The sequence below is a fragment of the Passer montanus genome, unplaced genomic scaffold, assembly GCF_014805655.1.
Source record: "Passer montanus isolate IOZ18808 unplaced genomic scaffold, ASM1480565v1 scaffold19, whole genome shotgun sequence".
In the NCBI taxonomy this organism is placed as follows: Eukaryota; Metazoa; Chordata; class Aves; order Passeriformes; family Passeridae; genus Passer; species Passer montanus.
The window spans coordinates 4,919,153-4,946,511 of NW_024366480.1; the positions used below are offsets into that span (position 1 = coordinate 4,919,153).

The following is a 27,359-nucleotide window of genomic DNA, read 5'->3' on the forward strand; positions in this document are numbered from 1 at the left end:
TCAGGGCAAGTGCTTGATGCACAGGTACTGACTCTCACACCGTAAAGCTGTAACTAGCAATAAATTGGTGTAGGGAATTACATGCTACTACTTACTTCAAATGCTAATAAAGGAATGAAATAAGAGCTCAGAGAAGCAGCAAGTCTGCAGTCAGTGCAGTACTTCCAGCAAAAGGAATTATTAGGCGTGCAACATCTGACACCCTCCTGCAATACATGTGGCAGTCACAGGTATTTTCTCCTTCAATTATGATCAGGCCAGTTAAGCAATCTTTGGTACATACCCTGTTGCTTCTCCTGGCTCCTTGCAGCAGGCAGCTGGTACTGCCAGCACCCACTGAGCCCCTCCTACGGGCAGCCACTGCCACCCCTGCTGGCATCCAGGCTATTTCCTAAGGCTGCATTTGCTTTCCAGCTGTTGCCCAAAGCATTAGGAGTTCTCTCCTCACAGAAGAGGAGACCCACAAGGTATGGTCCTGGTTCAGCAAGATCAGCCTGGACCAAAACAAGGGCAGTTGCTTGGCTGTCAAGGATTAAAAGCTGTTCTCTAGCCCAAGTTTTTGTTGGGGGGGGTGGTTTTTTTGGTTGGGTAGCAGCTTATTTTTTTTTAGTTTGGTTTTAGGTGTTTTATTTTTTAATTTTAAAAACCCCAAGGGTTCAAACCTGAGACATAGACAACTCCACACACCCCTCTCCCCACCTCCACCTTCCCCCCAAAATAAAGCAGAAACAAGAGCACATAGGAAGCAGCAAAATATCCAGTGGTGGATCCAGGGCACCCACTTTTATTCTGATCCAATGTAAGCCAGTTGTGCAGCTGCTTGGGCACACAATGAAAAGTTGGAACCATTTTCTCCTGTCCCTAAGAAGTAAGTGGCAACACCAGTACCACAGCCCTGGATCTTCCTTAGGGAATGTAAGGCAGGCTGCAGGGCTGGCTCAGGGAAGCTCTCAGGCCAAGGCAGGCGGGGCTGTTTGCCATGCACGACCATCACATCACACAGGGCAGCAGCGTCTGCAGGCCTGTGTCTGACACCCCTGCTCCTGCCACAGCCTCGGTGAGCAAGAGGGGCTGCAGCTGTCTGGCAAGCACAACAGGGCTACTTCACTTTCAAGCAATCTAAAGAAATCATCCAACTTTCATATTTTGTAAAAATTCTGAACTGCAGTTACAACATAAACAGTAGCACGCAGCAAATCAAACTGAAATACATACTGTGTTCAGACTCCAGGGTGGCTTTAATGGCAGACTGTCTTCAAGTACAGCAAGTATTTCTGCTCTGACCACTGCTGCATTTATAGAAAAATTTTCTACTTATCTGTAAGTTAACATAAAACAACTTTTAAAGACTGTATGACAGAATCCTGTTGGGTTATCTAACCTTAGGCAACTGAAGTTGCATTTAGTCAAAAACCACACAGCAGTCTGTCTTGTCTAGAAAGACCTCAACAGGTAAACTGAAGAGTTTATCACTGCTTGACATGGGTCAGCTAGTAACTTCAGGTTAAAAAAAAAAACAAACAGAAAACCAAAACCAAACCACAAGTTTTCCCCTTTAATTTACTCCCTTTCCACTTCTACATTTAATTACAGTAATAAGCATTTCTTAGACTGCATCCCCAAAGCATAAACCATTTTGTATCTCCTAACTGGCCTGTAAAACTGTTCTGACAAATCCAAACTGAGAATTTACTTTCTAGTCAAAGTCCATGAAGTTTCACAAAATCTTTGCTTTACAGAGTCAGAAAATAAAATTTCCTATTAGCTGGCACTCATGTGAAGTACACATGTAGCCAAAGGATATAAATTTTACCTCCAACTAAAGAGTTTTAAAAGTCCCTTTTATCTGTAGGATCCAGACCTCAGTGCATCATTTTAAAAAGCTAAAACTCCCTTCTGCTTCTTCCCCCAGTTTTCAAGTAGGGAAAGTTAAAGTGAGAAAGTAAGCAAAGGACCTTGAAGAAATCAAGAGGCTGCAGTAACACAAAGAAATTCTCTGACCAGTTCAGGCAGTTCATTACTCAATGCACATATATTTGCAGCAGTCTGATTTACCTTTACAGAATGGATACAGCTAAATGAAGTCCAGTGCAAGAGAGCATTTGAGGTTTCTGTAAGCTTGTGCAGCCCTGCCCTAGAGTCAGCACTATACAGAACTAGCTAAAGTTCAAAGTTAAGACTTTTCAAATAAACACTATTAAAAAAGGAGCCAAAGGTTCTGTGACAACATGCAGAATTGGACTAACCCATGCTGCCTCAGGGCACTGCATGCACACGAGCTGGGACAATCTCTCCGTGCACACCCATGCCTAGTGCAGGTTAGCTGGTTGGTGTGAAGAACTGAATCTAAGGTCATGCTCTAAAAACACACCACAAATTGCCTTTTAGCCTTCCAGGAACTTACATGACTTTCACTTCATACAGATTGATCAATCTTAACATTTTTACTGTTGAACACAAAGCTGAACCAATGGGCTTGAGAAAAGAAAGCTTCTCAAATCAAATCACATATACATCTACTTTATCTGCCTAGCTATCTGCCTAGCTCCTCCCAAAGTTAGCCTGAAAAACAGTAAAATCTACACAAAGTTTTATTGCAATCATACAAGGGATACATCACGGGTCAAATACAACAAATACTATGATGCAATTTTACATTTATTAAACTACAGTTCAAAGCACAAATTTACACATTCTAAATACACTAAAACATCTAATGAAGTCACACTGGTCTCCCACTGACATTTGATATATCTGGGCGAAAGACAATAACTTTACAAGACTTTTCTAACAGGAATCCTTAGTATAAAAACTGTGTACTTGTATGTAAACTGTTGAAGAACCCAAGTGATGGGTTTCCATCTCCACTAAGTCATCCATTTTGTTGCATATTTAACGCTCAGGGGTTGAATGAACTTGATTTTGAATTTGGACACCGTTATCTAACCCTCCCACCCCCCACTGAATTGTAGCTGTAGCTTGTTTTGCCTGGTCCCCATTACTATTACTATTTTTTCAAGTTTTGAAGAGAATGAATTGAATTCAAGATTGTTCCATTTCTTCCACATTGGAATGTTGACCAGACAAACTACAGACTTGCAACTGCAGGTCTAAATGAAGCGTTAATGCCTGTTTAAGCTGCAGTGGAAAAGCGTTCTTCCGGGCTCAGCTGAATGCACGAAGGCACAAAGAAGAAGTTCTTCATCAATGTGTCTGAAGCAATTCCAGCATCTTGCATCTCATCCCTGCAGCAGAAAAGGTCAAGAGATGTAATAGCATGTTTTCAGGTTCAGTTTCCCTTCAGCAACCAGCCTCCACACAGCATTTGAAGCCAATTGCCCCTGCGTGGCTTGGCCCTGGCTCAGCAGAAGGGAGCCCAGCTGTGCCAGTCCCTGGCACACGGAAATGCTGCCACTTGCCAGGGTGGGAAGGCAAGGCCCTGCCTGGGTGCAGGAATGGGTTACCACTGCCCATCACTCTCCACAAGAGCATCACTGCCCTTCCTGCCTTCGATGGTGCCAACACTGCACACAAGCTGTGGCCATGTGTATTAGGAAAGCTCAAAGGTTGACATTAAACAGCTTTTGTTAAGCCAGTAGAAGACTTTACAACTGCCACTGAACTCACAGGTGAGATCAGTCAGGTATTCTGCTTTCCTCTGTCAGCCTTAAAGCAAAGTAGGCATTTTATCACAGATCTCAGCTTAGTCTCAGCAGTCAGACAACAGGGACCAAAAAAAAAAAATCCACAAACTAAAAAGGCATGTTCTTGCACTCAGCATTTTCCTATATTTGCCACTGAATGTAATTTATAAGTGTACATTCCTGAAGGAAACAAAAGCAACCTTGCCAGTACCAAGATAGTTTTCTTACCAGTCACTGAAAGACATCATGTAGTAAATCAGTGGTCTCTGGTAGTCATTAAAGGCAGACTGTTCACCCAAGGTACCAGAGCCCATATTGTCAAAGATCAGCCAATCTCCAACGCTCAACTCGGGAAGAAGACAGTTTTCCACAATTTGATCAAGCTCATCACAGGATGGACCCCAAAGGCTGCTTGCAAACAGAGGCTCATCTTCCTTGTATTTCTATATGGAAATGATTGAGGCAATTCAGGTTCAGTTTACTGAATAAGAATTTTCAAATATACAGAAGGTTAATTTCATAAATAATATGCAATTATATACATATGAAGTGTTAAATATATATTCAATAGACAAGGATGGAAAGGACTACTTCTGAAGAATACAAAAGGACTCACCTTGTGAACCTCTGGGATAGTATTCAGTTTCTCAGACAATTTACTTGCAAAAGAACCATAAACACCATCATTTATGTAATATGTAAATATTGGTTCATCATCATTCCTGGTTTGCTCCACTGGAAGTAAAAAAAGAAATTTCTTGCATGCATGTTTTGTCATAAGTAGTCCTTTTGCAATCTAACTTAAGTCAGCTGCTTTCTCCTGACAAGGGGGTTCCATATATACTGGAATAGGAGAAGTGCAAGCAGAGTAATCTGTATGAGACCAGATTATAAATTCAGTTATAACTTTATAATAGTTATAGTGAGAGGCTTAATAAAATTAATACTTTCAGTAGTAACCACTGATAAGCATATAAATCCAGAGAAGCAGAGATGTAGCTTGCTTGCTCTGGGACATGATTTTTTATGTTCTAATACAGAACCTTCTAACACACAATCTGTGATGCACCCAATATAGGTTTAACCTAGTAAGATACAAGAAGTGCCACATAAAAGTGAGACATGCAGGTAACGTGGTCAGAATCCAGAAGGCATATTACAGTGCAAGAACTAGGGGATGCACTAAATAGATAAACTAGTCAACTAAATAGATAAACTAGTCAATCCCAACTAATAGTGGGCAGTTACCTGCACTGAGTCATAACACAGAACACAAATCCAACCCTTACCTCCAGAAGGAAGAAGTTTATCATACTCAACAGTCTTCTTTGCAATGACATTCACTGCCAGTGTAAATGCAGATGAAACATAATAACATCCAGGCTCTGCAATCACATTAACACCAGATTCTTTAGGAAAGTAGACATCCAGCAATGGCCTGATGACGTGATTAACCTAGGAAATTGAAGTCAGAGGTAAGGCCAATGAACTCAGATTACAGATGTATCACACACACTTCCAGTCAGCAACAAGTCTAGTCAGAACACCAAATGCTTACTCTGCTCCTCCAATCTCTGAGAAATGCCTTTACCAGAGGTCCACAATTTATAAAAAAAAAACATGTAAGAAAACTGGTCATTCTGCTAAACACTGAAGATGAGAACCATGAGTCTGAGTACCACACAGTCTCTTTTCACAACCAAAGTTCAAGCTGTGGTACACTTACGACTGCACCAGCAACTTCAGTGCCCATCAAACACAACAGATAATGTAAAATTGCATATGAACCCACAAGAATGAGCAAAGGGCCTTTTCATTATCAGTTCTGAATAGTACCATATTAGAAACAGAATTATTTAATATTAATGTTCATATCTTAGGACAGATATTTGAAGATTTACATATATTTTGACAAGTAACAGAACCATTAGAACTGAGAGAAAAGCCCTGATTGTGGTTACTAACTCCTCCCTACATCACTTTCACTGTGCTGAATTCATGGAGCCTGTGTTTAAGACAACATAACATTGTAAACTGGGTAGCCTGTTTTACATGCCACTTCATACTAAAGATGGCATTTAGGCCAAATCAGGGGCCAGCAAAATCAATACCTTTAGCTTTCAGTTCCAGCAAAATACTGGAAATTTTCATCCAGTAGCAACAGGGTTTATGATCCAAAGCATGCTAAGGCACCCTGAACCAAACCATGCAAGAGTCACCAGCTGGACAACAGTCAAGAAAAACCTTGAATTATTACTGCTAGGGCTGCTTCAGATAGTAATTTAATCTCTAGCACACTTAAATGAGCATTCACCCAGGATGAACAGGATTAAAAAGAAGCCATGATCACTTCCAAGAATGGATTACACTATCCATAATCAAGAATACAAACCCAGCTAAGGGGATCCTGAGCTACAGTCTAACATGAAACTTAACTATGTTTCAGCTATCAATTCAAGCTGCAGTTTGAAGGTTGAACACTTCAACGTCTTCAAAAGTAAGAGTTTCAACTTCCAACACATTGCATACCTCTTCCAGCTGAAGTTCTGAACCTGTGAAGCCCCCACCAATATCCAACATGTTCATCTTAAAGCCAAATTCTTCCTAAAATGCATAGGCAGAATGTAAGTACATGAACAACAGTAAATGCAAAATTATTTTGTTGCTGCTCATTGTGGTTGTTTTCTGGGTATTTAAGCTTTTGAAACTATTTAGCTGAGTACATCTAATGAGGGAGTAAGGGCATAGTACAGCTCCATTAAATCTAGAAGCAAAGCACTGGGATGTCAGTGGAGGCTGGTTACACAATTCTCTGCAAGCCCCACAGCAATACCAACTCCCATCTTGGGGCTTTTGTTATATTCAGACAGTATTGGCTGAACAGGTGGTGTATTGACAAAAGGCAGTTTTAGGATTTCACAAATTTTGTGGCAAGACCAATGCAATGAATTTGCACAAAGATCAGCAAGATCCTCAGTTTTACTGCCCCCATATGCTATCAGCCACAGCTAAGGCACTGCAGCAATAAGAGTAAACAGACTTGCAGTCTTCTCTGTTTAGTTTACAAACTCCTCATACCACAATAGATGCCAGCATACAATTGTTCAATTTCAATGTAACCTAAAAGCATCAGTTGTGTATTACAGGACTGAGATTTGAGTATCAAAAAGCCTTGACCCAAAGTGGGAAACTAATTTAAATAGAATTTAAGGCTACTGCCTGTCAGTGGGATAGTATTCATTACCATAATTTGGACAAAGTTGGTTTTACCTCTACCACACATCACAAAGGAGTATTTAGTCCCTCACTAAAAGTTCCATTTCTAATTATTTATTTTTGAAAGAATGTAGTTGTTGTTAATATCACTGGAATAGAATGGATCTCTAGTGTAGCAATTGCATGTGTGTATAGATCTACTTACAGCCATGTCAAACACACACCGAGCATCAGACAGAGCATGAATGTATGTTTGCAGATCCTTGCAAGAGCCTGAAACATGAAATCTGAAAGAAATAAAAACACAGTAAATACACTGAACCATGCAGATTTCAGACCAAGCAAATTGTTTCACCATATAAAACAGCAACAGAAGCAACTCATTCCCAAATGTCTCAAAGCAAGCTTAAATGATAATATAGAAAAAAATAATAATTATCTTCCTCTTAGTCCTAAGAATGTCCCACAATATTCTCATCTTTGAGAAACAAAAGATTTACTGAATTTTTCAGTCTTCACTATCCAAGTGGCTGAAAGTTGTTTTTCAGTAGCAGAAGAAAAAGCTACAGAGAAGTACTGATGCCTACCACAAGTGCCTGAATCTCCTGTCTTTTGTCCAAAAGATTCAAGTACTGCCATATGCACTTAAGTCACTGAGGTGCTAAAACAAGTGCCAGCATTGCCATGGGCTTCCTCAAAAGGAGTATGGTTTACTGGTTCTAGACAGACCAAACACCACCCAAGCCACAGTGTTCTTTACTCCAAGTCCACTCCTTTAAGGAATGCCATTCTGAGGCAAAGGTCACTTTTCAAAGTTACTTCCATGAATCCATGTGTGGATTTAAAAATTATTTAAATTTTAAAAAATGCACAAGAGCCACGTTTTATAAAAGTTGGTTAAGACATTATAAGAAGAGGAACATTTTTTCAGTAGTATGTATATTTGTAAAGACATTTATAGCTTATGCTTTAACATCCCTTTCAAACAGATACAAAACATTTGGTTTAAATCATCAAAATCTGGGTTAACTTTTTTTTATTGTCTTGATGACCCATTTATTTGTTTGGTCGCTTTCCTAAAACAGTCATGAGCATGTGATGGATTTGTAGCTGAAGGTTGACAGAGCAGACTTGTGCATGCATTTTTGTCAGATACAGTAAAACATCCATCAAGCTTCCAATTAAAATACCACAGATCATCTGTACAAACTTGGAACTCCAGGATTCATTCCTGCCACCTACAAATCAAAAACTTATTTTGTCTCAAAATGATCAAAGAGTGACATAGAACCTTAACTCTTACACAATCTGACCCCATGTTCATCTTGTTCTAACTAGCCAACCTATCCCATGCTGTACTAGCACTTCTGTTATGATGTTTATTGTTGGAAAAATACAAATTGTTACCACAGAAGTTCAAGAGTACCTTTACAGAACAGGAGAGGCTTCTAAACTCACTTTTCATGCTGACAGAGGGAATTTATGATACTTCATTTCATATTGTTTTGATGTCTGTAATAGTTACTTTGTTTCATACTAGTTTGTGCTTGCAAGCAAAAGCTCATGATTCTAAATTGATGTGATATTGTTTGTCTGGGGTTTTTGTTGTTTTTTTTTTTAAACCTTGTAAAATAGTGTCACCAGGAAAAAATTACTTTCTATTTTACACCTTAAGTACATCAGCCAGCAGAGGACAATGAAGTTACTCACTTGACACCAACTATTTGGACTCCCAGCTCCTTAGCACATTCCATAAGGTGCCTACAGTTCTTCAGGGTGGTGCCAAACTTCATATTCATCTCCTCACCAGCAGTAATGTCTTCTGTGGCAATGTGCAGTAAGAGCCTAAGAGAAGGGGAAGATGATTGGGGCAGTTGGTTTACATCATCAGCACATGTGAAGCCTGAAGATTGTCAGAAGTGTGTTGATTATGTTGTCAGTACTCCAGCTCCATCGATGGATGAATCAAGGCAACCTAATAATAACAATCCTGTACGGAGAAAAAACTAGCAATTAGGGGCTAAAACATGGAGCCAACAAGGACAAGGGATTTCGAAATGCAGCAACTAAGACTCTTGCAGCAGCAAGAGTCTGTTGAGTGCTGTAATAAAAAATAATGTTACCTTCTAATAAAGCAAAGTTCCTCATAAAATCAGTAAGACTAATATGATTTTTCCCACCTCTGTACTCCTCCCCAGCCCAGAGGTTCCCCTTCAGTCAGACATGCATCAGATTTAGTTAAACTCAGCATCCAGGCTGAAAGCACACCTTGGCCATATCACATAACCTCCCCTTCTGGCTGAGCACGTGGACTCAGGATGAGGGGGTATGGTGGTCAGTCCATTCCCTGCCCCTTTTTCCACGACACTGCAGAGCAGAGGCAGCAAGTTCCATTTCTTACATTCTTATGCAGTGGGACATCTTCCTCTGTCTGGACAAAGCCTGATTTTGGGTGTAGGTTTGGCAAACTGCAGTGCCAGTGCTGACCTTTCTCTATATTAAAGTAACACTTGAGGGGCAAAGGCACAGTCACATCCAAACCTCTAGAGACATAGCCCCAAACCTCCCAAACTCAAACTGCTGTCCTCTGAGAAAGTCACACCACCACAAGATCAATAATCAGTCATCCAGTAAACTAAACAGAGGTGGTGTCATGACATACATGCAGACTGGCAGAGCACACTGCAGTTACCCAGGATGGGGAGTGTAAATGAGTGGAAGAAACTCAGAGTGAAACAGCTCGTTACAAGACAGGCAACAAACAGAACTCAGCCTGGCCACTACAGCTGGCCTAACATCTACCATGACTTCTACAAGTACTTTCCAAATGTTTCATGGTGTGTTTAAAATGCATTTTGTAAAGAGCAAAAAATCCTAAGTTCTCAAACAGGTTGTCCTGTAATCCTTGTTAATTTATACCATCTCATCTTGAAAAACTGACGAGCATTTATTTCCTGCTTCTCACTAGCAGTGAAAAGTCTGTTAAAAAAATCTGTAGGCAGACAATATTTTGTGAAGCATTTGGAAAAATGTGCTAACTGTAGCAAAAAATTGTTACAAATCAAGCTCTTTAAAATGTAATAGATTCAAATCCATATTATGATTTGTAACCTCATATTAAGATTAGTCAAAACCCTTCCTTAAAGACATCCAATGTTAAACTGACAAATTGTTATAGCAGCATTTTAAGGGAATCAAGATATTTTTCAAGCAAAAGCCACAGAAATTTTTACAGAAATTTCTCTCCAGTATGCACACCACAGACAGACTTCCACAAGGATGAAGTGTAATCACCAGCAACAACAATATTAAATCTTGTAGTCTTGAACAAACAAAAAAGCTCTCTCAAACACCACCATCCCCCCAAAAAAACCACCAAAACCAAAACAAGTCACAGTTTTGGGAGAAGACACAATACTTCAATAATGACTTCAGAACCAAGGAATTTGTTAAGCATATCAGGAATTCAGTTTCTCCAATGACATTTATGGAAAGCTGTATCTTTAATCACTGCAAAGCACTGTAAGAGTCACTTAGGCTCTGGCTCCATATTTCTTAAAGGCATGGCCCAAAGCTAAAACATTCATATGTGAGGGATGTGATGTTAAATGACTGATAGGAGTGCCTGTCAGTCCAGGAGACCATTATACATTGCCAGCAATAAAGTTGCCATATGTAACAGCCAGATTATCAGCTTTGACCACTTTTCTACAGAGAGCAGCTGAGCTAATATCAAAGTGACTGAAAAAACTTCTCACTGTTTTGTGTGGAAATACCTGTAGGTGTATTTAATAGACCTGCAGAGTGTGCTCAAACCCCAGGTGGGATCCAATGCACACAGTCATTGGCTGGTAGCTCAGCCAGAGCCACTAATATCCAAACACAACTCCCTGGAAGATAACACTGAAGCCAAAACAGAGCAGGAGGAAGATGTTATTTGCAGATGATGAAATACTAGACTCTGAACTTTAAGCACTGAAACATTTACATGAAGATTGCCCTAAAAAAATCACTTTCTCCCAAGATTTTTTCCCAAACCAAGGGCCATTGTATTAGGAAGCCAAGACTCAGTAGGAAAAGATGCAAAAAGCTACTTTCAAAGGAGACAGAAGAACAGATACAAGTGATTTGTACTAAAGAAGCCATGTATTTTGCTTGCAACTCAAACTACCCAGAAGACAGGCAAAGAGTTTCCCCCACATTAAAAGCAAAACCAGGATTTTGACACTTACTTGGCGTTTGGATGGTTACGTGAAATTTTCTTCAGCTCAATATCATTGTCACAAGTCATGATGTTTATCCCTGCTTTTGCTGCATACTTGATCTGAGAGGCTTGCTTGCAAGGGTTTGTGTATATGATGTTTTCAGGAGAAATGCCCAGGTCTTGTACCAATGCCATTTCAGACTGAAAAACAGGAGCATACCAGAGTTTGACAAAGTGCACAGCACCATCTTTCCTGAATTTTTATTAGATGTGCTCTACTACCACACTAAAGAGAAACTATCTACTGCTTCTAAGGCAGAAGTACAGATTTTCAACAGCCAGTTACAAATGAATTCACAGTTCAAATTTTATTTATAATCATGGCACTTAGCACCAAAGAGATGAATTTAAACCACCAGCCATATGAAGGAAAATAAAGCACACAGGCAACAAAAACTTACTTTACTGGAACATGCAAAACCAACACCAAGGGTTCCCAGAATTTCGAGTACACCTGGAGTAGAATTGCATTTTACAGGATAAAATGGCTTTATTGGTGCCATCACATTCTGCCATTGCATGTTATTCCTTACAAGCTTTCCAAGATCTCCAACATAAAATGCCTTTTTTCCAGTCTGCAAAAGGAAGAATAGGAAAATAAAATGTCTGAAATTGTAGGTTTGCTGTCAAGACAAACAACCCCAAGTCTTAAAAAACTAAGTACCTTTTTTTACCCTGCTCTTAACTTTTAGATTTGACCTTGAATAATGTTTTTCTGTTCACCTAGCAATTTGAACTAGTTTAAAAAACCAAAGGGAATACCTACCACTTCAGAGATATTATGAATGCTATTGACAATATTTTGAGATTCCTGAATAAAAGATTCTATTTAAATACCAAATGCTGATTTTATCAAAAAACACAGATTAAGTTACACACTTCTTTCAACTTTTTATTTTCAGAAGTCTGCAGCTATTTATAGGAAGAAGATCCACTGGGATGAAAGCTTCCACAGTCTCAATGTAATTTATATCTTATTATACAAGGAATAAAATCCAGTGCACTAATATTATTTTAACATCTAATAGCTTGTTTTACTGAAAATCTGTCTGATGGTATTTTAGTTCAGGAAGTCAAGTTTGAGACTGTTCTCCACATCTTGTGAAGAATGAAGTTCAAAAGGAATTTTTAAAACTAGACTCCATGTTAAAGGTGACAGAATCAAGTACATAACCTTTAAGAAAATGCACAGACTTTTCTGGAACTCTTAAGTTCTGCACATCTTTCTCACTATCAGCTCATGATGCAAGTGTAGTGGATCAAACTGCAAACAGATTTTTCCAGACTTGTTGATAATGTGCACTCAGTAAAAGTACTGTAGGTGAATGACCTAATGTAAATCAAAGACCATCACAAAGTACATGATGGATCTGAATCGAGACTGTACATCAAATGTTAATTCTAGTACTTGACTTTTGCAGATATGAAACTCTACATGTTGTGGCTTATTTTATACAAAGTCTTTATTTCTGTTTAAAAAACACAAATAGAAATTCCATCGGGTGGAAGCATACTGACCCCCTGTACGGGTCACCAGCAGGAATGGGATCTGGAGCTTTAGATCCATGGCACAGGCCTCTACCCCTTGAGCTAAAGGAGTAAATGAAAGCAGCAGGAGGCAGCTATCCTCTGTGAGCCAGCCAGTGGTTGGAGACATGACATGTTGCCAGTAGTTTACCTATTTATTTGCTAGACAGAAAAAGAATATTAGGAATCAGGATTTGGGAATCCTACACCTGAGTTCAGAAGGCCATGGAATTTAGCTATTTGCTGTACTATAGTTGACCACTTGCACATGAATATTAGTTCTGATAAACCAAGGGAAAAGTAAGCAACTCACAGTATGGCATATGAAGAACACAGGATTTGCTTAATGAAACTTTTTTAAAAGTTTGCTCTTTCTACAATTTTGTCTACATCTTCCTGCCTCCTCTTAAGAGATGAGTGAAGCCTTATTCAAAAAATGACTACTGTATACACAGAATTATTCAACTTTCTTTCCAGTTGGCTGCTAAACTTCAGTTGCTTTTACACCAGTTTTGCTTGAAAGATAGCACCTCACAATGTGCTTGTACCAGAGTTTCCAGTGGGGAGAAGGGTAACAGGAAGATGTATGAATATTAATCATGATGGCCCACAGAAAATTTAAACATGGCTTTAAACAGGCTCAGCACAGACATTTGTCAGAACTCTGCTGTATTTTCAGGGAAATAACAACAAAAACATTCTAACTGAATATATCCACTTGCATAATTTCAGGTGCCCCATTTCTAATAAAACCTCTTCAAACAATGAGATGGGAACCTGTACTTAATTACATCAGCCAGACTACTTTCTTGATAGTCACACTCAGGCTAGTAAGAGCTGATGACCAAACTTCCCCAACAGAATTCTGCCCAAAGCAAGAAAACAGCAAAGAAGCAGAATTAGAAGAGGAAACTACTTTATAAATAAGGTGAGTGAGGCTTAGCTGACTGTTTCTCTGTTGCTGTCAGCTTATCAGCTCTAAAATACTTTGACCTCATTTGAAGACTTAGGGAACTAAATCAAAAGATCTGGAAAGCAAACTTACATGAGTATGTTCATAAATACAGTTGTCAATAACATCTGCAAGAGTTGCTCCTTCATCCAACAGACCAATGGAGTAATTTGCATCCTCAAGAAATCCTTTCATCTCAGCCGTATTCCACAAAGCCGACAGTCATAAACCAAGAAACACAAGGGATGGGCTTCCAAGCCTTATATCCGGGTCCTTAAATTATGCAACAAACTGTAGAAAGAAAATGTGTCAATGGAGAAAGAGGCACAAAGCATACCTTGCTGCTGTTTAAAAATCAGCTTTCTACACCTGATGTCCTACAAACACTAACACACCATCCACAAAGACCAAAGATGTTTCTACTCTGCTCACCCTACATTTGTCAGAGATATGGATAGAACAATTCTACTGAAGCCAGGAATAAAACAGAAGCTGGGTACTTTAAATCTGACTTCCAGAAACAACTGATGCTAGGCTGTTCTTGAGAAGAATTCCAGACTGTATGCACACTGATCTGCACTGAGTTTATGCAAACTATGAAAATACTGCAAGGGCAGCATAATTGTACAAATACCTCAGCTCAGTTCTTCTCAAGTACAGCATCTTAAGCAATGCTAGCATTCAAGTGTGCAACTGGAAGACTGCCTGTAATAGAACATTCCTAAAATTGTTATGGCAAACTTGCAGCTTATTGATTAAATGTTAGCAGTGATATTCATGCTAATGTTCTAGTTCTTTTGATGCTAATTTATGCCCACTGCATTTATTAGAGATTTTGTTGTTCTGTTCATAACATTACCTACAACACTTAAAAAGGTTAATTGCAACAGAGGTTAATATAAAGAAGCTACTAGGCTAGAAGTAATTTTCAAAGTCACAATCTTAGCAAGAAGAATTGTCATTAAAATAAAGTAACAGTTACAGTCTAACTTTATTTGCATCTTGCTTATTCTCAGATCTTCACTGCAAATTAGCTTAGTAGTTAGTAGCTTATACAGTGTTTTCCAAAAGACATCCTAAATCAACAAAATCCAAACACTGAAAACACTGTTAAATATAGTCTTAGAATGCAGACTATTTAATCACAAGTAAAAGTCAGCAGACAGCAGAAAATTACCAACAGCTGACTATATACCTTCATTTGCTTTACTTGATGAATAGAACAATCTGCAGTTTACATTCCATTAGTTGTGGGTCTTGTTTAAAAGCAGCTTATTAGCTTACATCAACCCACTGACCACATTTTTGTTTCAACTGTCATCTTTATGACTAACACAAGATTGATTAAAACCAGCTAACTAAATAGATTCCTTCTCTAAATGAAGACCTAAGACTTTTTAAAATATCAACAGAAGCTGCATAGTACTTGGGAAAAAAAAAAGTGACAGTTGTTTTCTAAAGCCACCTGCACTTATATCTACAATAACAGAATTATTTTTCTAATTGAAAGTGTTTATAGAAACTGCAAACATTACAGCTGAAAGCCAACAATACTTCATTAGGACTATAAAAATTAAGATAGTTTTGACTTCAAATCATCACAGGGCCATGGTATTAACTCAGTCTCATGTTTCATCCACCACCTCCATACAGTGAAAAAAAAGCACACAATTTGCAACATAGGTTTGGTTAATGTTGTCAACAATATGAACAAAGTTACTTTACTGTAGTTTAACCTACCAGGACTAAGCAGCAGTTGCTCCTGCTTGTCATTATGCCAAATAATGGGAAAGGAGCCAGCATGGCTTTTATATGCTTTCTGCACAACTCAAACATGCCCCCTATGTTTGTTACAAGAGGAATTTACTGCCAGGTGAGCTAAGTCAGTGGCAGCAAGAATGTTCAGTTCTGTTCAGAAGCAGAGCAATGAAGACAAGTACACCAGGTAAGAAATAGTTGTCTCACACATACAGAGTGAGTCCTATGATTATTTAAGGGAATCCTGAAGATCCAAAACAATCACAGAAGAGCAAGATAATTATCACATTGATGTAAGGATTTAATGAGTTATAAAAACAATGACTAGGTGGTAGACTATAATAACCAGAAAAGTCTTTAGTCAGTCATATCTCAGTTTGAGACTAAGAGCTAAAACTCCTTAAAAAAAATACCACCACTAAACAAAAGAAGCTTGTGAACTAAGTTTGCCTTAGAATCAGTCCAACAACGATGAACACCACAGTCATCTTCATAAAATACCCATGGTTTTCAGAGGCAGAGGAACAAAAAGGCTGAGTTATCTTTTTTCCCCCAGAAAGAAATGCTGGCATCAGCTTTTCACTGAAATTTTCTTAAGGAATTACTGTGTATATATAAGGGTACTATTTAGCTAGATTTTTAAATTTTGGTTAGGTTTTTTTTTTTTTCATGCTACTAGCCACTTCATACACTCTAAAGCTTGCAGACAGTCAAGAGTCCCTTCCAGCCCAGATCTACCCCACTGGAAGGTCTCAGCACACCCACTGGAACCAGTCACAGCCCTGAATGGTTTTTAGCCTCACCAGACACACACAGGTAATTGCGTGTACCTCGTATTCAAATGAAGCAGCCCAATCTAACCAACTGCACACTTTTCCTCTGAGTGTGGATGTTCATCTGAGTTACAGTGGGGTAGATTTAAGCTAGTTGTTTTGTAGTCTTAAAAGAAAGGCTTTTTTCCCCCATAGTTAATGACTGTGGTGTCTACAGCTTTCAGACAGATGGTGTAGAAGTACAATTTCCTTGAAAAGCTGCCCCTTTAATTTTGGGGAGACTTGGTTCAAGTAAAGCACAGAGGGAGGACTCTTTACTACCACCTCCCAAAGCTACCATGAACAAAAAGAACAATTATCCAGTAAGTTAGTTTTGAGAAAGATTATTTCCTAAACAAGACTTGTCTCTTGCTCCAAAAGGCAGGTACCAAAAGGAATATAAGCTAGAACAGATTCAATGACAAATTGCAACAAACCCTAAACAACCTGATATAACCTTTCCCAGGATGCTGAACAGTGATTGCTTTCTCTAAGCACATCCAAGACATGGAAGCTTTTCCATTTAACAAAATAAATCTAGTAGAAAAAAAACTAATGTTTGTTTGACTACTGTCCTATTTCCCCTTTTTGGAATAAATTACATCTCTTCAGTCTTGATAGGAAGGATATTCTACAAGGAAAAAACAAATTCCTAGAAGCACTGCTACAGCACCACTACAAGACAGTGGCTAGAGAAACAATTCTTAAGGGGTTAAAGATTAGGATTTGGGACTCTGCTGTCACCTTATTCTGTCCTGAATGGTTCATTCCTGACGGGGGGAGGAGAATCAATGATAAAATTTGCAGAAGGAAAGCTAAATGATGGTTTAGGACTTTTTCTGATGTCTGTAAGATGAGTCAGAACTCATTAGAGTGCAAAGCTCACTCCTTGCTGGAAATGCTGACTTGCTGCAAGTCATTATTTGACAGACTTGGTGTGGTAACACCACCCATTTTCACACCTGAAATGTTAGTCTGCACAATGCTCCAGGACATATATTTTAAGTCAAACAAAAGCTGTCAAGTGGTATGAGACTTCTACATAGGCATGTAATTGCTTTCTTTGAAGTAAGCATTACATCCTCGGGCTCTTTAACACAATGACTTCCCAGATGAAGAACTCCAAGATAAAAGTGTACATATTTAAACACTGCAATTACTGCAGACATCTGGAATAAAAGAAAATGAAAATTCTCTGAACAGAGTCTAAACACATGCTTGTCACATGTAAGCACCCATAACACACACAGTTTTCATTTCTTTTCTTTACATTGTCTAAACTATGTATTGTTTGGCCTAAGAAAATAACTTAAAAAACCCCACCTATAGGTTTGGGTCTTTCATAAAAAACTTCCTCTGCAAAAAAAGTATTGGCAAATGAAATGGGCTCCAAATAATGTCTTTCAATCACATCTTATTAAACAGAAGTATTTATGACCTATAACAATTATGCTGATACAAAAATCATAAAGGGCAAATTATTCTCTCATTCCTTGCAATACTGGTTCTTCAGGGGTAACAAATCAAAAAGAAACATTTTGTCACTGACACCAGCAATTCAGTACAGAACAGGTATACTAGAAAAGTATATATATTTTATATATATACTCACTATACATGAATCCTCTGTTTTCAGTGCAGGGAATACCTACTTATAATTGGAGTATCTTTTAAAAAAAATTCCAAATCGCCATTTCACCAACTTGCATTCCTGTAATTCAGTTAGCTGAGTGCAGCCACTAACCAGCTGATGGAAATGCTGAAACAGATGTCTTTTTTTGCATTACTCAAGTTACCTCTCAGCACAAATCCACTGAAGACCATAAGTAGTGTACCTGTACAGCTTAGGTAACTTGCAGCCTATTCTATTCTCTCAGCAGCATTCCACACAGTTAAGTGAGCAATGTAGAAAGAACAATTCTGCTGAAGCAAGCAACCGGGATAGGAAAAAACAATGGCCCATCCAGCATCTTGTACAGGAGCAAAAACCTTCTGCATTCTTGAAGTTTGAACACATTATTCAGACCAAATAAGCTCACAGCTTCCAAAAGAATGGCTACTCTTCTAAATGCACATATACTTCCGTGGTAGCAGACCAGCACTTCTCTTTCACAACAGTGCAAACAGTCCCTTCCCTATTCCATCTCCTCCCTTGCTCCGTGTTAGTATTTGGCCTCCCCCTGTCCCCTCTGACTCCCAACTCCCAGCCCTCCTGTTCCCTGACTGCCACCAGCTCCATCTACACTAAGGCATGAAGGCTTGCAAAGTTAGCCAGTCCAGATAGCTACTGCTTCCACTTGGCATAGACAGGGCTTGTTAATACATAGAGTTCCATTGCTGATTCCCATCATTTCTGACCAACCAGATGGGGTAATAAAGAGAAAAGACTTTAAAGGAACAAGACTTCAGGCCACAGCTGCTGGACTGCTCAGGGAGTGAGAGCCTGAAGAGCAGACAGAACTAAGCCCCAAGTCTTTCCCTGCCAGTGTAACACAAGGAAAAAGTGAGATGGAGAAAATGATAAAAAGGAAGTGAGTTTAATGGAAATGTAAGTACACCTTCGGACAAAAGATTTTTGTTTTAGTTCCACTGGAACATTAACATATAACATTACAGTTATATTTAAAGGCTCACTTGACCTTTTTCCCATTAAATCACTTTGCAAATTGAACAAGACTCAAAGTACCAATTAGCTCTCTAACTTGCATCTTAGCTGCACTTGAGGCAATGACTTGTGCTTCAGCACACCAAAACAGGTACAGATTTCCTGGCAGACACCACTGCTACCTACATCACCACTAGATTCAATACAGAAGTACTTCTACTTGTGTACAATACATTATTATTGAACATGTAATAGATCCAACCTCAAAATAAATACACATCATCTGAACATTCAGCTTCAAATAAAGCAAATCCAGTGGCATTTCCATTCTAGGGCAACTTACGCCTCATATCATTTGTCACAGCACAGGAATCTACCAGTTAGAGAAGGTGTATCTCAAAGAAGGTACCAGATCAGCCTTCACCTCAAGAGTAAGAACTTGCATCACAGCCAAAATTCTCTTCAGAACAGCTTTAGAAATTAAGATGCATGTATAGTACCTTAAGATTGTATACTTTATTCACTCCTTTGTAACAATTCTTTTGCCTTTCCTAGCTTTTTACTACTTTATTCTGTTCAAGTGCAAAATGTCATGCAAGAGTTCTAGCCACATAGAAGAGCAAACCAAAACTTAAACTGAACAGGAGAAGCATTTTTCTCAGCTATTTTGCTTATAAAAACCACACCTTAAACATAACAGTGATATTCAGAAAATTCTCAGTGTTAACTGAATTCACTTGACTAGAATATTCAACTACAAAGAACCAGATATATGCAGTTAATTCAGTAAGTTTCAAACAAAACAAAGAACATAACCTCCGGAGATATAGCCAGAAGTCAGGATAAACCAAGCTCATCCTGTGCCTCAGCAATTGTGGTATTTTCAAAGAACGAGTTTATCTACATTAAGTACCTTATTAGGATGCATACTAACACAACTGGCATTTGGAATCTTTGTGGTCTTTAAAAAGTACCTGGCTCAGTAAGATGTACTTAACCATTTGCAAGTTCTACATTAAAAAGCGTTCCATAATTTATAGGTAGTAAGCCAAACAAAACCGCCTTCAGCTAGACAGGAAAAAAGTAATACTGTACAAATACTGTATGAATGCATTTGTAATATCTGAGTTAAGACTATTGTTAAAAACCACATAACACTAAGTTAACAGAACATGATAACCACATACATTTCAGTTTTCTGTGCTCCTTAAGATCAGCTAAATGCATTCATTTGTTTTCCATTATCATGGTCACGTTTTTCTTTAATACCTCTCTGCCACTTCAAAATATAAAGGCATTTATAATTGGTACACATTTTCCTTCCAACATTGAATTCCACATTCTACTGTAACCCCACTACAACTATTTGTGGAAATGGATAGCAATTAACAAATAATGGAGACGGGCATTTGGGAAGGCACACCCTTCATGATCAGCCTTAGTTACTGTTCACAATAGCAAATCTTAACTATTTCAGTATAAACTACTCTACAACGATACCGTACTCAGCAAGTCATGAGTTGATGTTAACAGTCATGCAGTCCAATTCCTGACTTCAGAATTATCACTGAGAGACTAAAGTTACAGCATTTTATTTCAGGATTTCTGCAGCCAATACCCCTAATTCAGAAAAGTAGCTTTATTTACCAAGTTTACTGCAGAATTTCGTCAGATAATTGTACTGAGAAACATGTTAGGTGAGTAAAATGTTTAGTTTAGTCCCCCTCACCATCCTGAAAGTCCTATGCAATTTTGTTAATCTACATCCAGACCTTGCTTATCAAAAATCAAGCTGTATTTTTGCAAGTGCTTATCTTCCTGCATGCAGATGAAGAGAGACTTACATGGACAAGTTAGGAGATGGAACCCTACTATCATCAGCTAGGTTCCCAAGGTGGCTCAGCGTTGAAGTCGAACTGCTCTCTATAAAGCACTTCTCCTAAGCCCTCTGGATAGTTGTAAACTTGATCAGAGATTTTGCCCTGTAGGGAGAAAAATGCACACAAAAGTAAAATTCATAGCCAGAACAAAATAACAGCTTTATCATAAAACATGTAATAAATGCCTTTTCAGCAGTGCTTTTAAAGAGGCTTGCGACACCCCACCATGAAAGTTCATAATTACATCAAACACCCAGTTTTCAAGAGTTAATATAAACTCTGACCAGAACAAGTCAGATCAGATGTACAAAGAACTGCTAAAACACGAGACTGCTTACTCTACTTATCTTTCACAGTCCGAATGAGAAGATTTTCAAAACTAATGGCAAAGATCTCTACATGATCCTGCTGCAGGGTAGTATGCCTTAACACTGGACTACTCTCCCAGAAGTGTTTTTAACCCTGTAACCACTGCATTCTTCCCCTCCCCACTTCCTTTCTATTTTAGAATTCCCTTGCCATGTTCCTTCTCCCTCTGCTGTGAACGAACACGGCATGTGGGTGAAAAAGCTATGTGGGTGAAAAATAGTGCTTTATATAGTGAAACTGAACACCACAAAGACAAATCCAGAAATGAGCAAGACAGTAAAAACAAAGAAACTTATGCTTGCCTTGAGGAATGAGGAAACATTTCAGCTGGCCCTTAAAGGCTATCACACACACCACCAAAGCAGCATTTTAAAGTACAAGGCTAGCTTACTCAAGGCAAAGCAATCACACAAACAGAACAATGGGCGTAAAAGCAGTCAAGGAAACATTTATTAGGCTGTTGAGAAGTTACTCCTCTTAAAAGCAACAATAATTTTCATGGAATTAAAAACACTACCAAATTGGTCACATGTAAATCCAACATACAACAAAGTTTCTACAAATTCGCTGTGATACCTGGCATGAAACATACCAACCTATTGTGAAAATTAACCTTTGCTACTTCCATTATTTAAGTAATACTACATGGGCTGACTACAAAAGCCTGACTTCTAGGAATCACCCAACACAAAAGGTCATCTTCACAACCATTAGTTAAACTCCTGGAATATACTTTTCCACTTATTCTTGCTATTGGAAAACTAAACCAGTACACTGCATAAAGTACTGCCTAACACACAGAGGCAATGCAACTCGAGGGTAACTGTTTCACAGCAACTCCCAGAGAGCAATCCCTGCAGCTTTACTACATAAATTAGCATTTACTAGCATGCAACATTAAAACCAAACCACAGTGCTTCAAAACTGAGATATTATAGAATTTTGCCAGCTAGAATTAATGTATATTTATTACATTTAACCTTATCCTTTTCTTTCACTAAAGCAAGAAGTCAGTTACATTTAGTTCTGCACACAACAGTTTCACAAAAGGAAGGTGTTGCCAACATTTAAAATTAACTGGTAGTTACACTACTTCCTACGGCTGTTCTGATTATACTCAGGAATTCATACAAATTTTCCAGGACACGAATTAAGTTTACCTTTCTAGCCAAACAAGTCATTAAACACAAGTGCTTCTAGGTAGAGCACATGACGTTCACTGCAAAACTTAAAATGCAATGCTTCAGCCAAATATCACCTGCAATATTATGCCCATAAATATTCTCCCATGTCCCAAGGAGGAAAGTTTACAGTGAAAATTCCTGTGGAGCAGAAATGAAACCCAACAATTTTCTTTAGCAACAATAAACTTTGAGCTGTGTCAAGATCTAACTGTCTTTCAGAACTTCTTTTAAATGAGAATTATTTATGTAAAGGATCTACACAAACATACATAAAATAGTCTGACTGCTCTTTTTGTGCAGCTCTGCCACTTCTAAACATTCAGAGGAAAACAGAACAATTTGATTCTTTCCAATTGCAGTCATTTTAGTCTATTTTAACCAGCAGAAAGGGATTTTGCTGTCAAGTGGCAAAGCTGGGCTACCACTTTAAGTAGAAGTGTATTAGATGTCCATAACCCATATGGGCAAACCCAGTTTAACAAAAATTGCACGTTATCAACCAAAATGAACCATTCCTTGTTTAAGAGTCTTAAAGTAGGTATAAAAGTATTCTTTGCTAAGCAGCGAGCTTTTAGTTGTGGGAATAGTCAGCAAGGTAGCTCCGCCTTTTAATATTCAAGTGGCACCTATATGCATTGTTTATCTCCCATCTGTTGGTATACTCTACTAGCAGGTTCCTGAAGTTTGACTCCAGCTCAAGCAACAACAGTCACAACTCACCTGAGGACCCAAATCACCCCCCAGCTGTCCACAGCACACAGTTTGGTCAGAACACCTGCATTCCTGCGGCAAGCCCTGTAAGTGCCCAGCAAAGCTGGGCTTTTTCCAGCTCACTGGCCCCCCTCACCTACCCATGTGTGATGCCAACAGGCCTACAAAACCAGGAATCAATCCATTTTCTTAAAAAAAAGTAAATCCACTGCATCTGTTTCTGAGAAGTGACCCTTTAGCGGCTTGAGCTAAAATATCCATTAACCAAACCCTAAAAATCTAGAATTACAATGACCTTGCACATTTTACACCAAGTGGCAGACTCAAAGGCACCAAAGTTACCCTGGTTCACAGAAAAACGTAGGTATTTTTGAGCTACAGTAAGCCTCTTCCAGAGCAGGGAGAGGACACTGTGGCAAAGGGATCCCAGGGCAGGGAACAGGTCCTGAAGGAAGCACAGGTCCCTGAGGAGCTCTCCCATGAACCACACTCTTGCTCCTGTGCTACATCAACAGCACCTAGAGCTGAAATCTACCATTATACCTAAATTAGCGCACTACACTATTAAGCCTCACTTCTAGGAAGGGACAGTCTTAATTCTCCTCCAGAGCAATCTGTCTCCCCTTTAATTTGGAGAGATGGAATCATTTCCAGCAGCACTGCTGCAATCACACACCTGCAGCAGCCTTCCAGGGAGCAGTGAGAGGCACAAGCTGTGCGGCTCCAGGGGCTGGCTGCAGTGCTGAAAGGCAGCAATGCTGCCTCCAGTAAAACTGTGCCCACAGGAGAAACATTCCCACAGCTGCTCACCACCAAACAACACCCTCCCCCTCCCAAAGACCCTCCTTTTTCTGGGGTTTAACAGCCTTCCCCTAGAGCTCAATGCCCAGCAGGAGGCATGGGGAGAGCAGGCCAGAGGCAGAGAAGGGAGCTCCCGGAGCCAGAGGCACACGGGGAAGGGGCTGCCTTGTCACAGGCATCAGCCACAGCAGCAGCAGCATTGTTCACACGGTGACAGGAAGGAAAGAACTAGACTGGACCAGTCCAGACTGGAACAAACCCCTCCTACCATCACCATTATTCACAACCCCCACCTCCCCCCCAGCACCACTGCCTCCCACGTTTATCCAAGGAAGAATAATGGGCAAGTGCAGTGTCTTCAGAGACAAAAATCCGGCAGCCGGGGAGGGCAGAAGAAGCAGGGCAGGACCACCCCCCAACCCACTCACACACAAGAGACCCAATCACGCATCTGACTAGATGGTAGGCATTTCTACGCTGTTTTATTGGCCTTCACACCGTGTTTTCATTCAGGGTGGCTGTAACCGACTGGGACTACACAATTGTATCCTGGTTAGTCACCGGAGACTGCTGCAGAGGTCTGAAACGCAGTGCTTCTCCTGCCTACAGGCACAAGGCAGCTGTGCTGGATTTTGTACTGCAGGAGATGCACTTCAGAAAGGCTCAAAAGGTTTAGGCTCATTTTCTTCCCTTTTCACCACAACCAGGTAACCCCCAGCACACACAGGCATGTTCATGGGCTCAGACTGATGACTGGAAGAGATCTGCAGTGCTGTCTAGTGCCCAGCCGTACCAGCACCCTCTTCAGCCACACCACGACCCTGCACTTGCACTGTCCCACTTACGCACGGTGAGCCCGCTCGGTCACCGTGCCTTCAGCTCCCCTACCACCAGGATCAGACAGACAGACACCTCACTGATCTCCCACCACTGCAACTCTGCTGACCTCCGACCAAACAGGGAACGGCACTGCAGCCGACATGCAAACACTCGGCTACCGCAACATTCAGATACACACACTTTACACACAGAATTCAGCTGTCAGCTGAGCAGGAACCCGAAGCTCTTCTCCATGCTTTCCAAAAGCCACACCAGCAGCCAAATGGACCACAATACATTGGCAGAGGCAGCCAAGACAAGAAAGTTGAGCTCAACCAAGAGAGCTCCAAAAGGACCAGCGGCACCAAACCTGCTACGCTATGGGTCTGACCAAGGGGAAGGGTAAAGGGTGCACCCGAGAAACGACCAGAGAACTACTCCCCGGGCAAAGGAGAGGAACTGCTAACGGGAGGGAAGGGCTCCCTTTCCACATGCCGGGTGACCCCACTGCGTGAGGGCAGTCCCGGAAAGCGTCACTCGTGCAATGGCCTCACGAGCCGTGCGTTGCTCTGACAGCCGGCGCTGCCGCCCTGCTCCTCGGCGCGGCCCTTGCCGACCATGCCGAGGGGACAGGTGAGGAGGCCTCGTGCAGGCGCAGCTCAGGTGAGGGGAAAAGTGGAGCATGGCAGCGGGAGCCCGGATGGATAATCACGCTCACAGAAGCACAACATGGCCCCTGAGAAGCAGGCGAGACGTCGCGGCCATCCACCAGCACCTCTCCTGCCTCTGCCCCCGTCAGGCTGCCCAGCCCTGGAGCCTGTCACACACGGCTGCCCCCGGGGGCTAGGGGGAGCTTATGGCGTGTGGGTCACACGTGCAAAGGGACCCCGCAGCACCCGCACCGCAGCCCGTACTGCCAGCCCAGGCTGCTGCCACAGGACATTGGGCAGCCCCTCGCCCTGCGGGATCCAGGCGAGGACGCCCCTCGGCCCCCGCTCCCAGGCAGGGGCGCCGTACGAGAGGCAGCAGCGCCCGGTGGGCGCGGGGCTCCAGCCGCGGGCACTGCCCCGGCTGCGAGGGGGAAGACACCGTACAGCCCCCCTCCGCAGGAATCCGCCATGTTAGGGCGGCCGCCGAGCCCCCGCTGGCCGCGAAGCCGGCGGCCTCGCCGCCGTTCCGCGTCCCGAGGACTGCGGGAGAAGGGGAGCCGCGGCACCGCCGCAGCGTTCGCCCCGGTGCCCGGCCTCCGCTCCCGCCCCGTCACCGCTCGCACGCAGCGCTGTCCGCCATGTTAGCGCGGCGGCCGTTGACCCTCCGCCCGCCGCCGCCGCCACCCTGCCGGGTGCGGGGGTCCCGCTGCCCGCCCGCCCGGCCCCCGCACTGCGGCCCGCACCGCCCGGCGCGCCGGGGGACAGGCGAGCTCCGGCTCTGACTCATTCCGCCGCTCTCCATCTGCCGCTGCCGGTGGCAGCCGGTCTCGCCCCACGCCGCCGGGCGGAGAAAGGGCAGCGAGAGGAACTGGCCCCATCCCCAAACCTGCCCGGCAGTCACCGCCACGGTACTGCCCGCCGGCTGCCCCTCCGCCCTTTCCGGGCACCATGACCACCGTTGTCCGTCCGTCCCTCCCTGCACTGCCCCGAGCCCCAGGCCCCGGGCAGAGGGAAGCCCCTAACGCTGCCACCCGCCGCCGATGACCACGGGCGCCCCGGCCCGGTTCGGAGCTTGGGGTGGGCGTCGCCACTGCTCCCCTCCCTCACTCCCACCACCTCCCCCACGGGCGGCGAGAGCCCCAGGACTCCCGCTCCGGTACTCACGTGAGATAACGGCCCGAAAGATTTGGTAAATCGTCTTCTCTTTTTAGGCGGAATTTTTAAAGAGGGATGTGGGAACCTACAGCAGAAATACAGGCGGCGGCAACGGCGCCTTCCAGGGCCATAGGCTGCGGGGGCGGCCGGCGGGGAAAGCGCAGCGCAGCGCTGGGACCAGAGGGCACAGGCGAAGAGAGACAGAACCGGAGCGGGCCGGGGGCTGCGGTCGCGGCGAGCGGGGACGGGAGCGCGGCCGACGAGCTGCAAGCGGGCGAGCGGAGACACAGGACGAGAAGAAGGAGCCGTCGCCGGCAGTGCTTTTATAGAGCGGGAGGGTGGGGCGGGACCCGGGCCGTCGTCACCGCACCGAGGGCGGGATCCACCGCCTTCCCCCGCCGCGGCGGCCGGGGCGCGCTGGGCCGGGCGAGCGAGCCGTGTGTCCCCGGCGGGGCTGGCGTGTGTCCCCCGCGGGCCGCCCTCCCGCTCGCCCTGGCTGGCACCGAGAGTGCTGCAGGAGCGGGCAAGGCTTTGGTTAGTTCCTGACACAAGCCACCGTCAGCATCCCCCCGCGATCCCGGGCAGGTGGTTACCATACGTGTCTTCACACGGCATCTGGGATCTGTGCTTCTGTCATGGTTTCCACTAACCCGGGACCTATCCTGTGTCACTACGACTTTAAGCAGGTGGAAAAAGAGTGCAATGGTCAGCCAGAGGCCTCGACCACCGAGTTAACAACAGCCTGACAGCTCGCCCTGGTTCCCTGGGCATTGATAAGCTGCTCATACTGCTCACCAGAGGAAACTGATTACACTGCATAGCTGGCAGCCTCAGTCTCCCAGCAATTTCAGCCCTTCAAGAATCCTGTAAGTAAATACATTAATGGAAGGCTTTAGCTGACCCATACAATTCATACAAAGTTTCACTGAAGCTCTGGGGCATCTTCAGCACACCTCAACACCTTTAGTTCTTTCTTAATGCCCTTATGAGGGAGTGCTGCTCAGCTGCAAGG

General features: G+C 42.2%; 1 protein-coding gene across 2 annotated transcripts; it reads right to left on the reverse strand.

Annotated features, from left to right (window-relative positions):
• Positions 1-756: 756 nt before the first annotated feature.
• Positions 757-26,654, reverse strand: AZIN1 (antizyme inhibitor 1). Of its 2 annotated transcripts, XM_039706043.1 has the most exons (13): positions 26,357-26,654; positions 20,623-20,760; positions 13,697-13,894; positions 12,643-12,813; positions 11,526-11,699; positions 11,093-11,265; positions 8,571-8,705; positions 7,066-7,147; positions 6,174-6,248; positions 4,934-5,099; positions 4,261-4,379; positions 3,873-4,087; positions 757-3,245 (listed from the first exon to the last, which is right to left on the reverse strand). In XM_039706043.1, the coding sequence occupies exons 5-13, from the start codon at positions 11,643-11,645 to the stop codon at positions 3,134-3,136; spliced, it is 1,197 nt and encodes a 398-aa protein (XP_039561977.1). In that variant the 5' UTR covers positions 11,646-11,699; positions 12,643-12,813; positions 13,697-13,894; positions 20,623-20,760; positions 26,357-26,654; the 3' UTR covers positions 757-3,133. The 2 variants fall into 2 exon arrangements, with proteins under 2 accessions (XP_039561977.1, XP_039561976.1); XM_039706042.1 differs by lacking the exon at positions 12,643-12,813 and having other exon boundaries at positions 26,357-26,627.
• Positions 26,655-27,359: the final 705 nt, after the last annotated feature.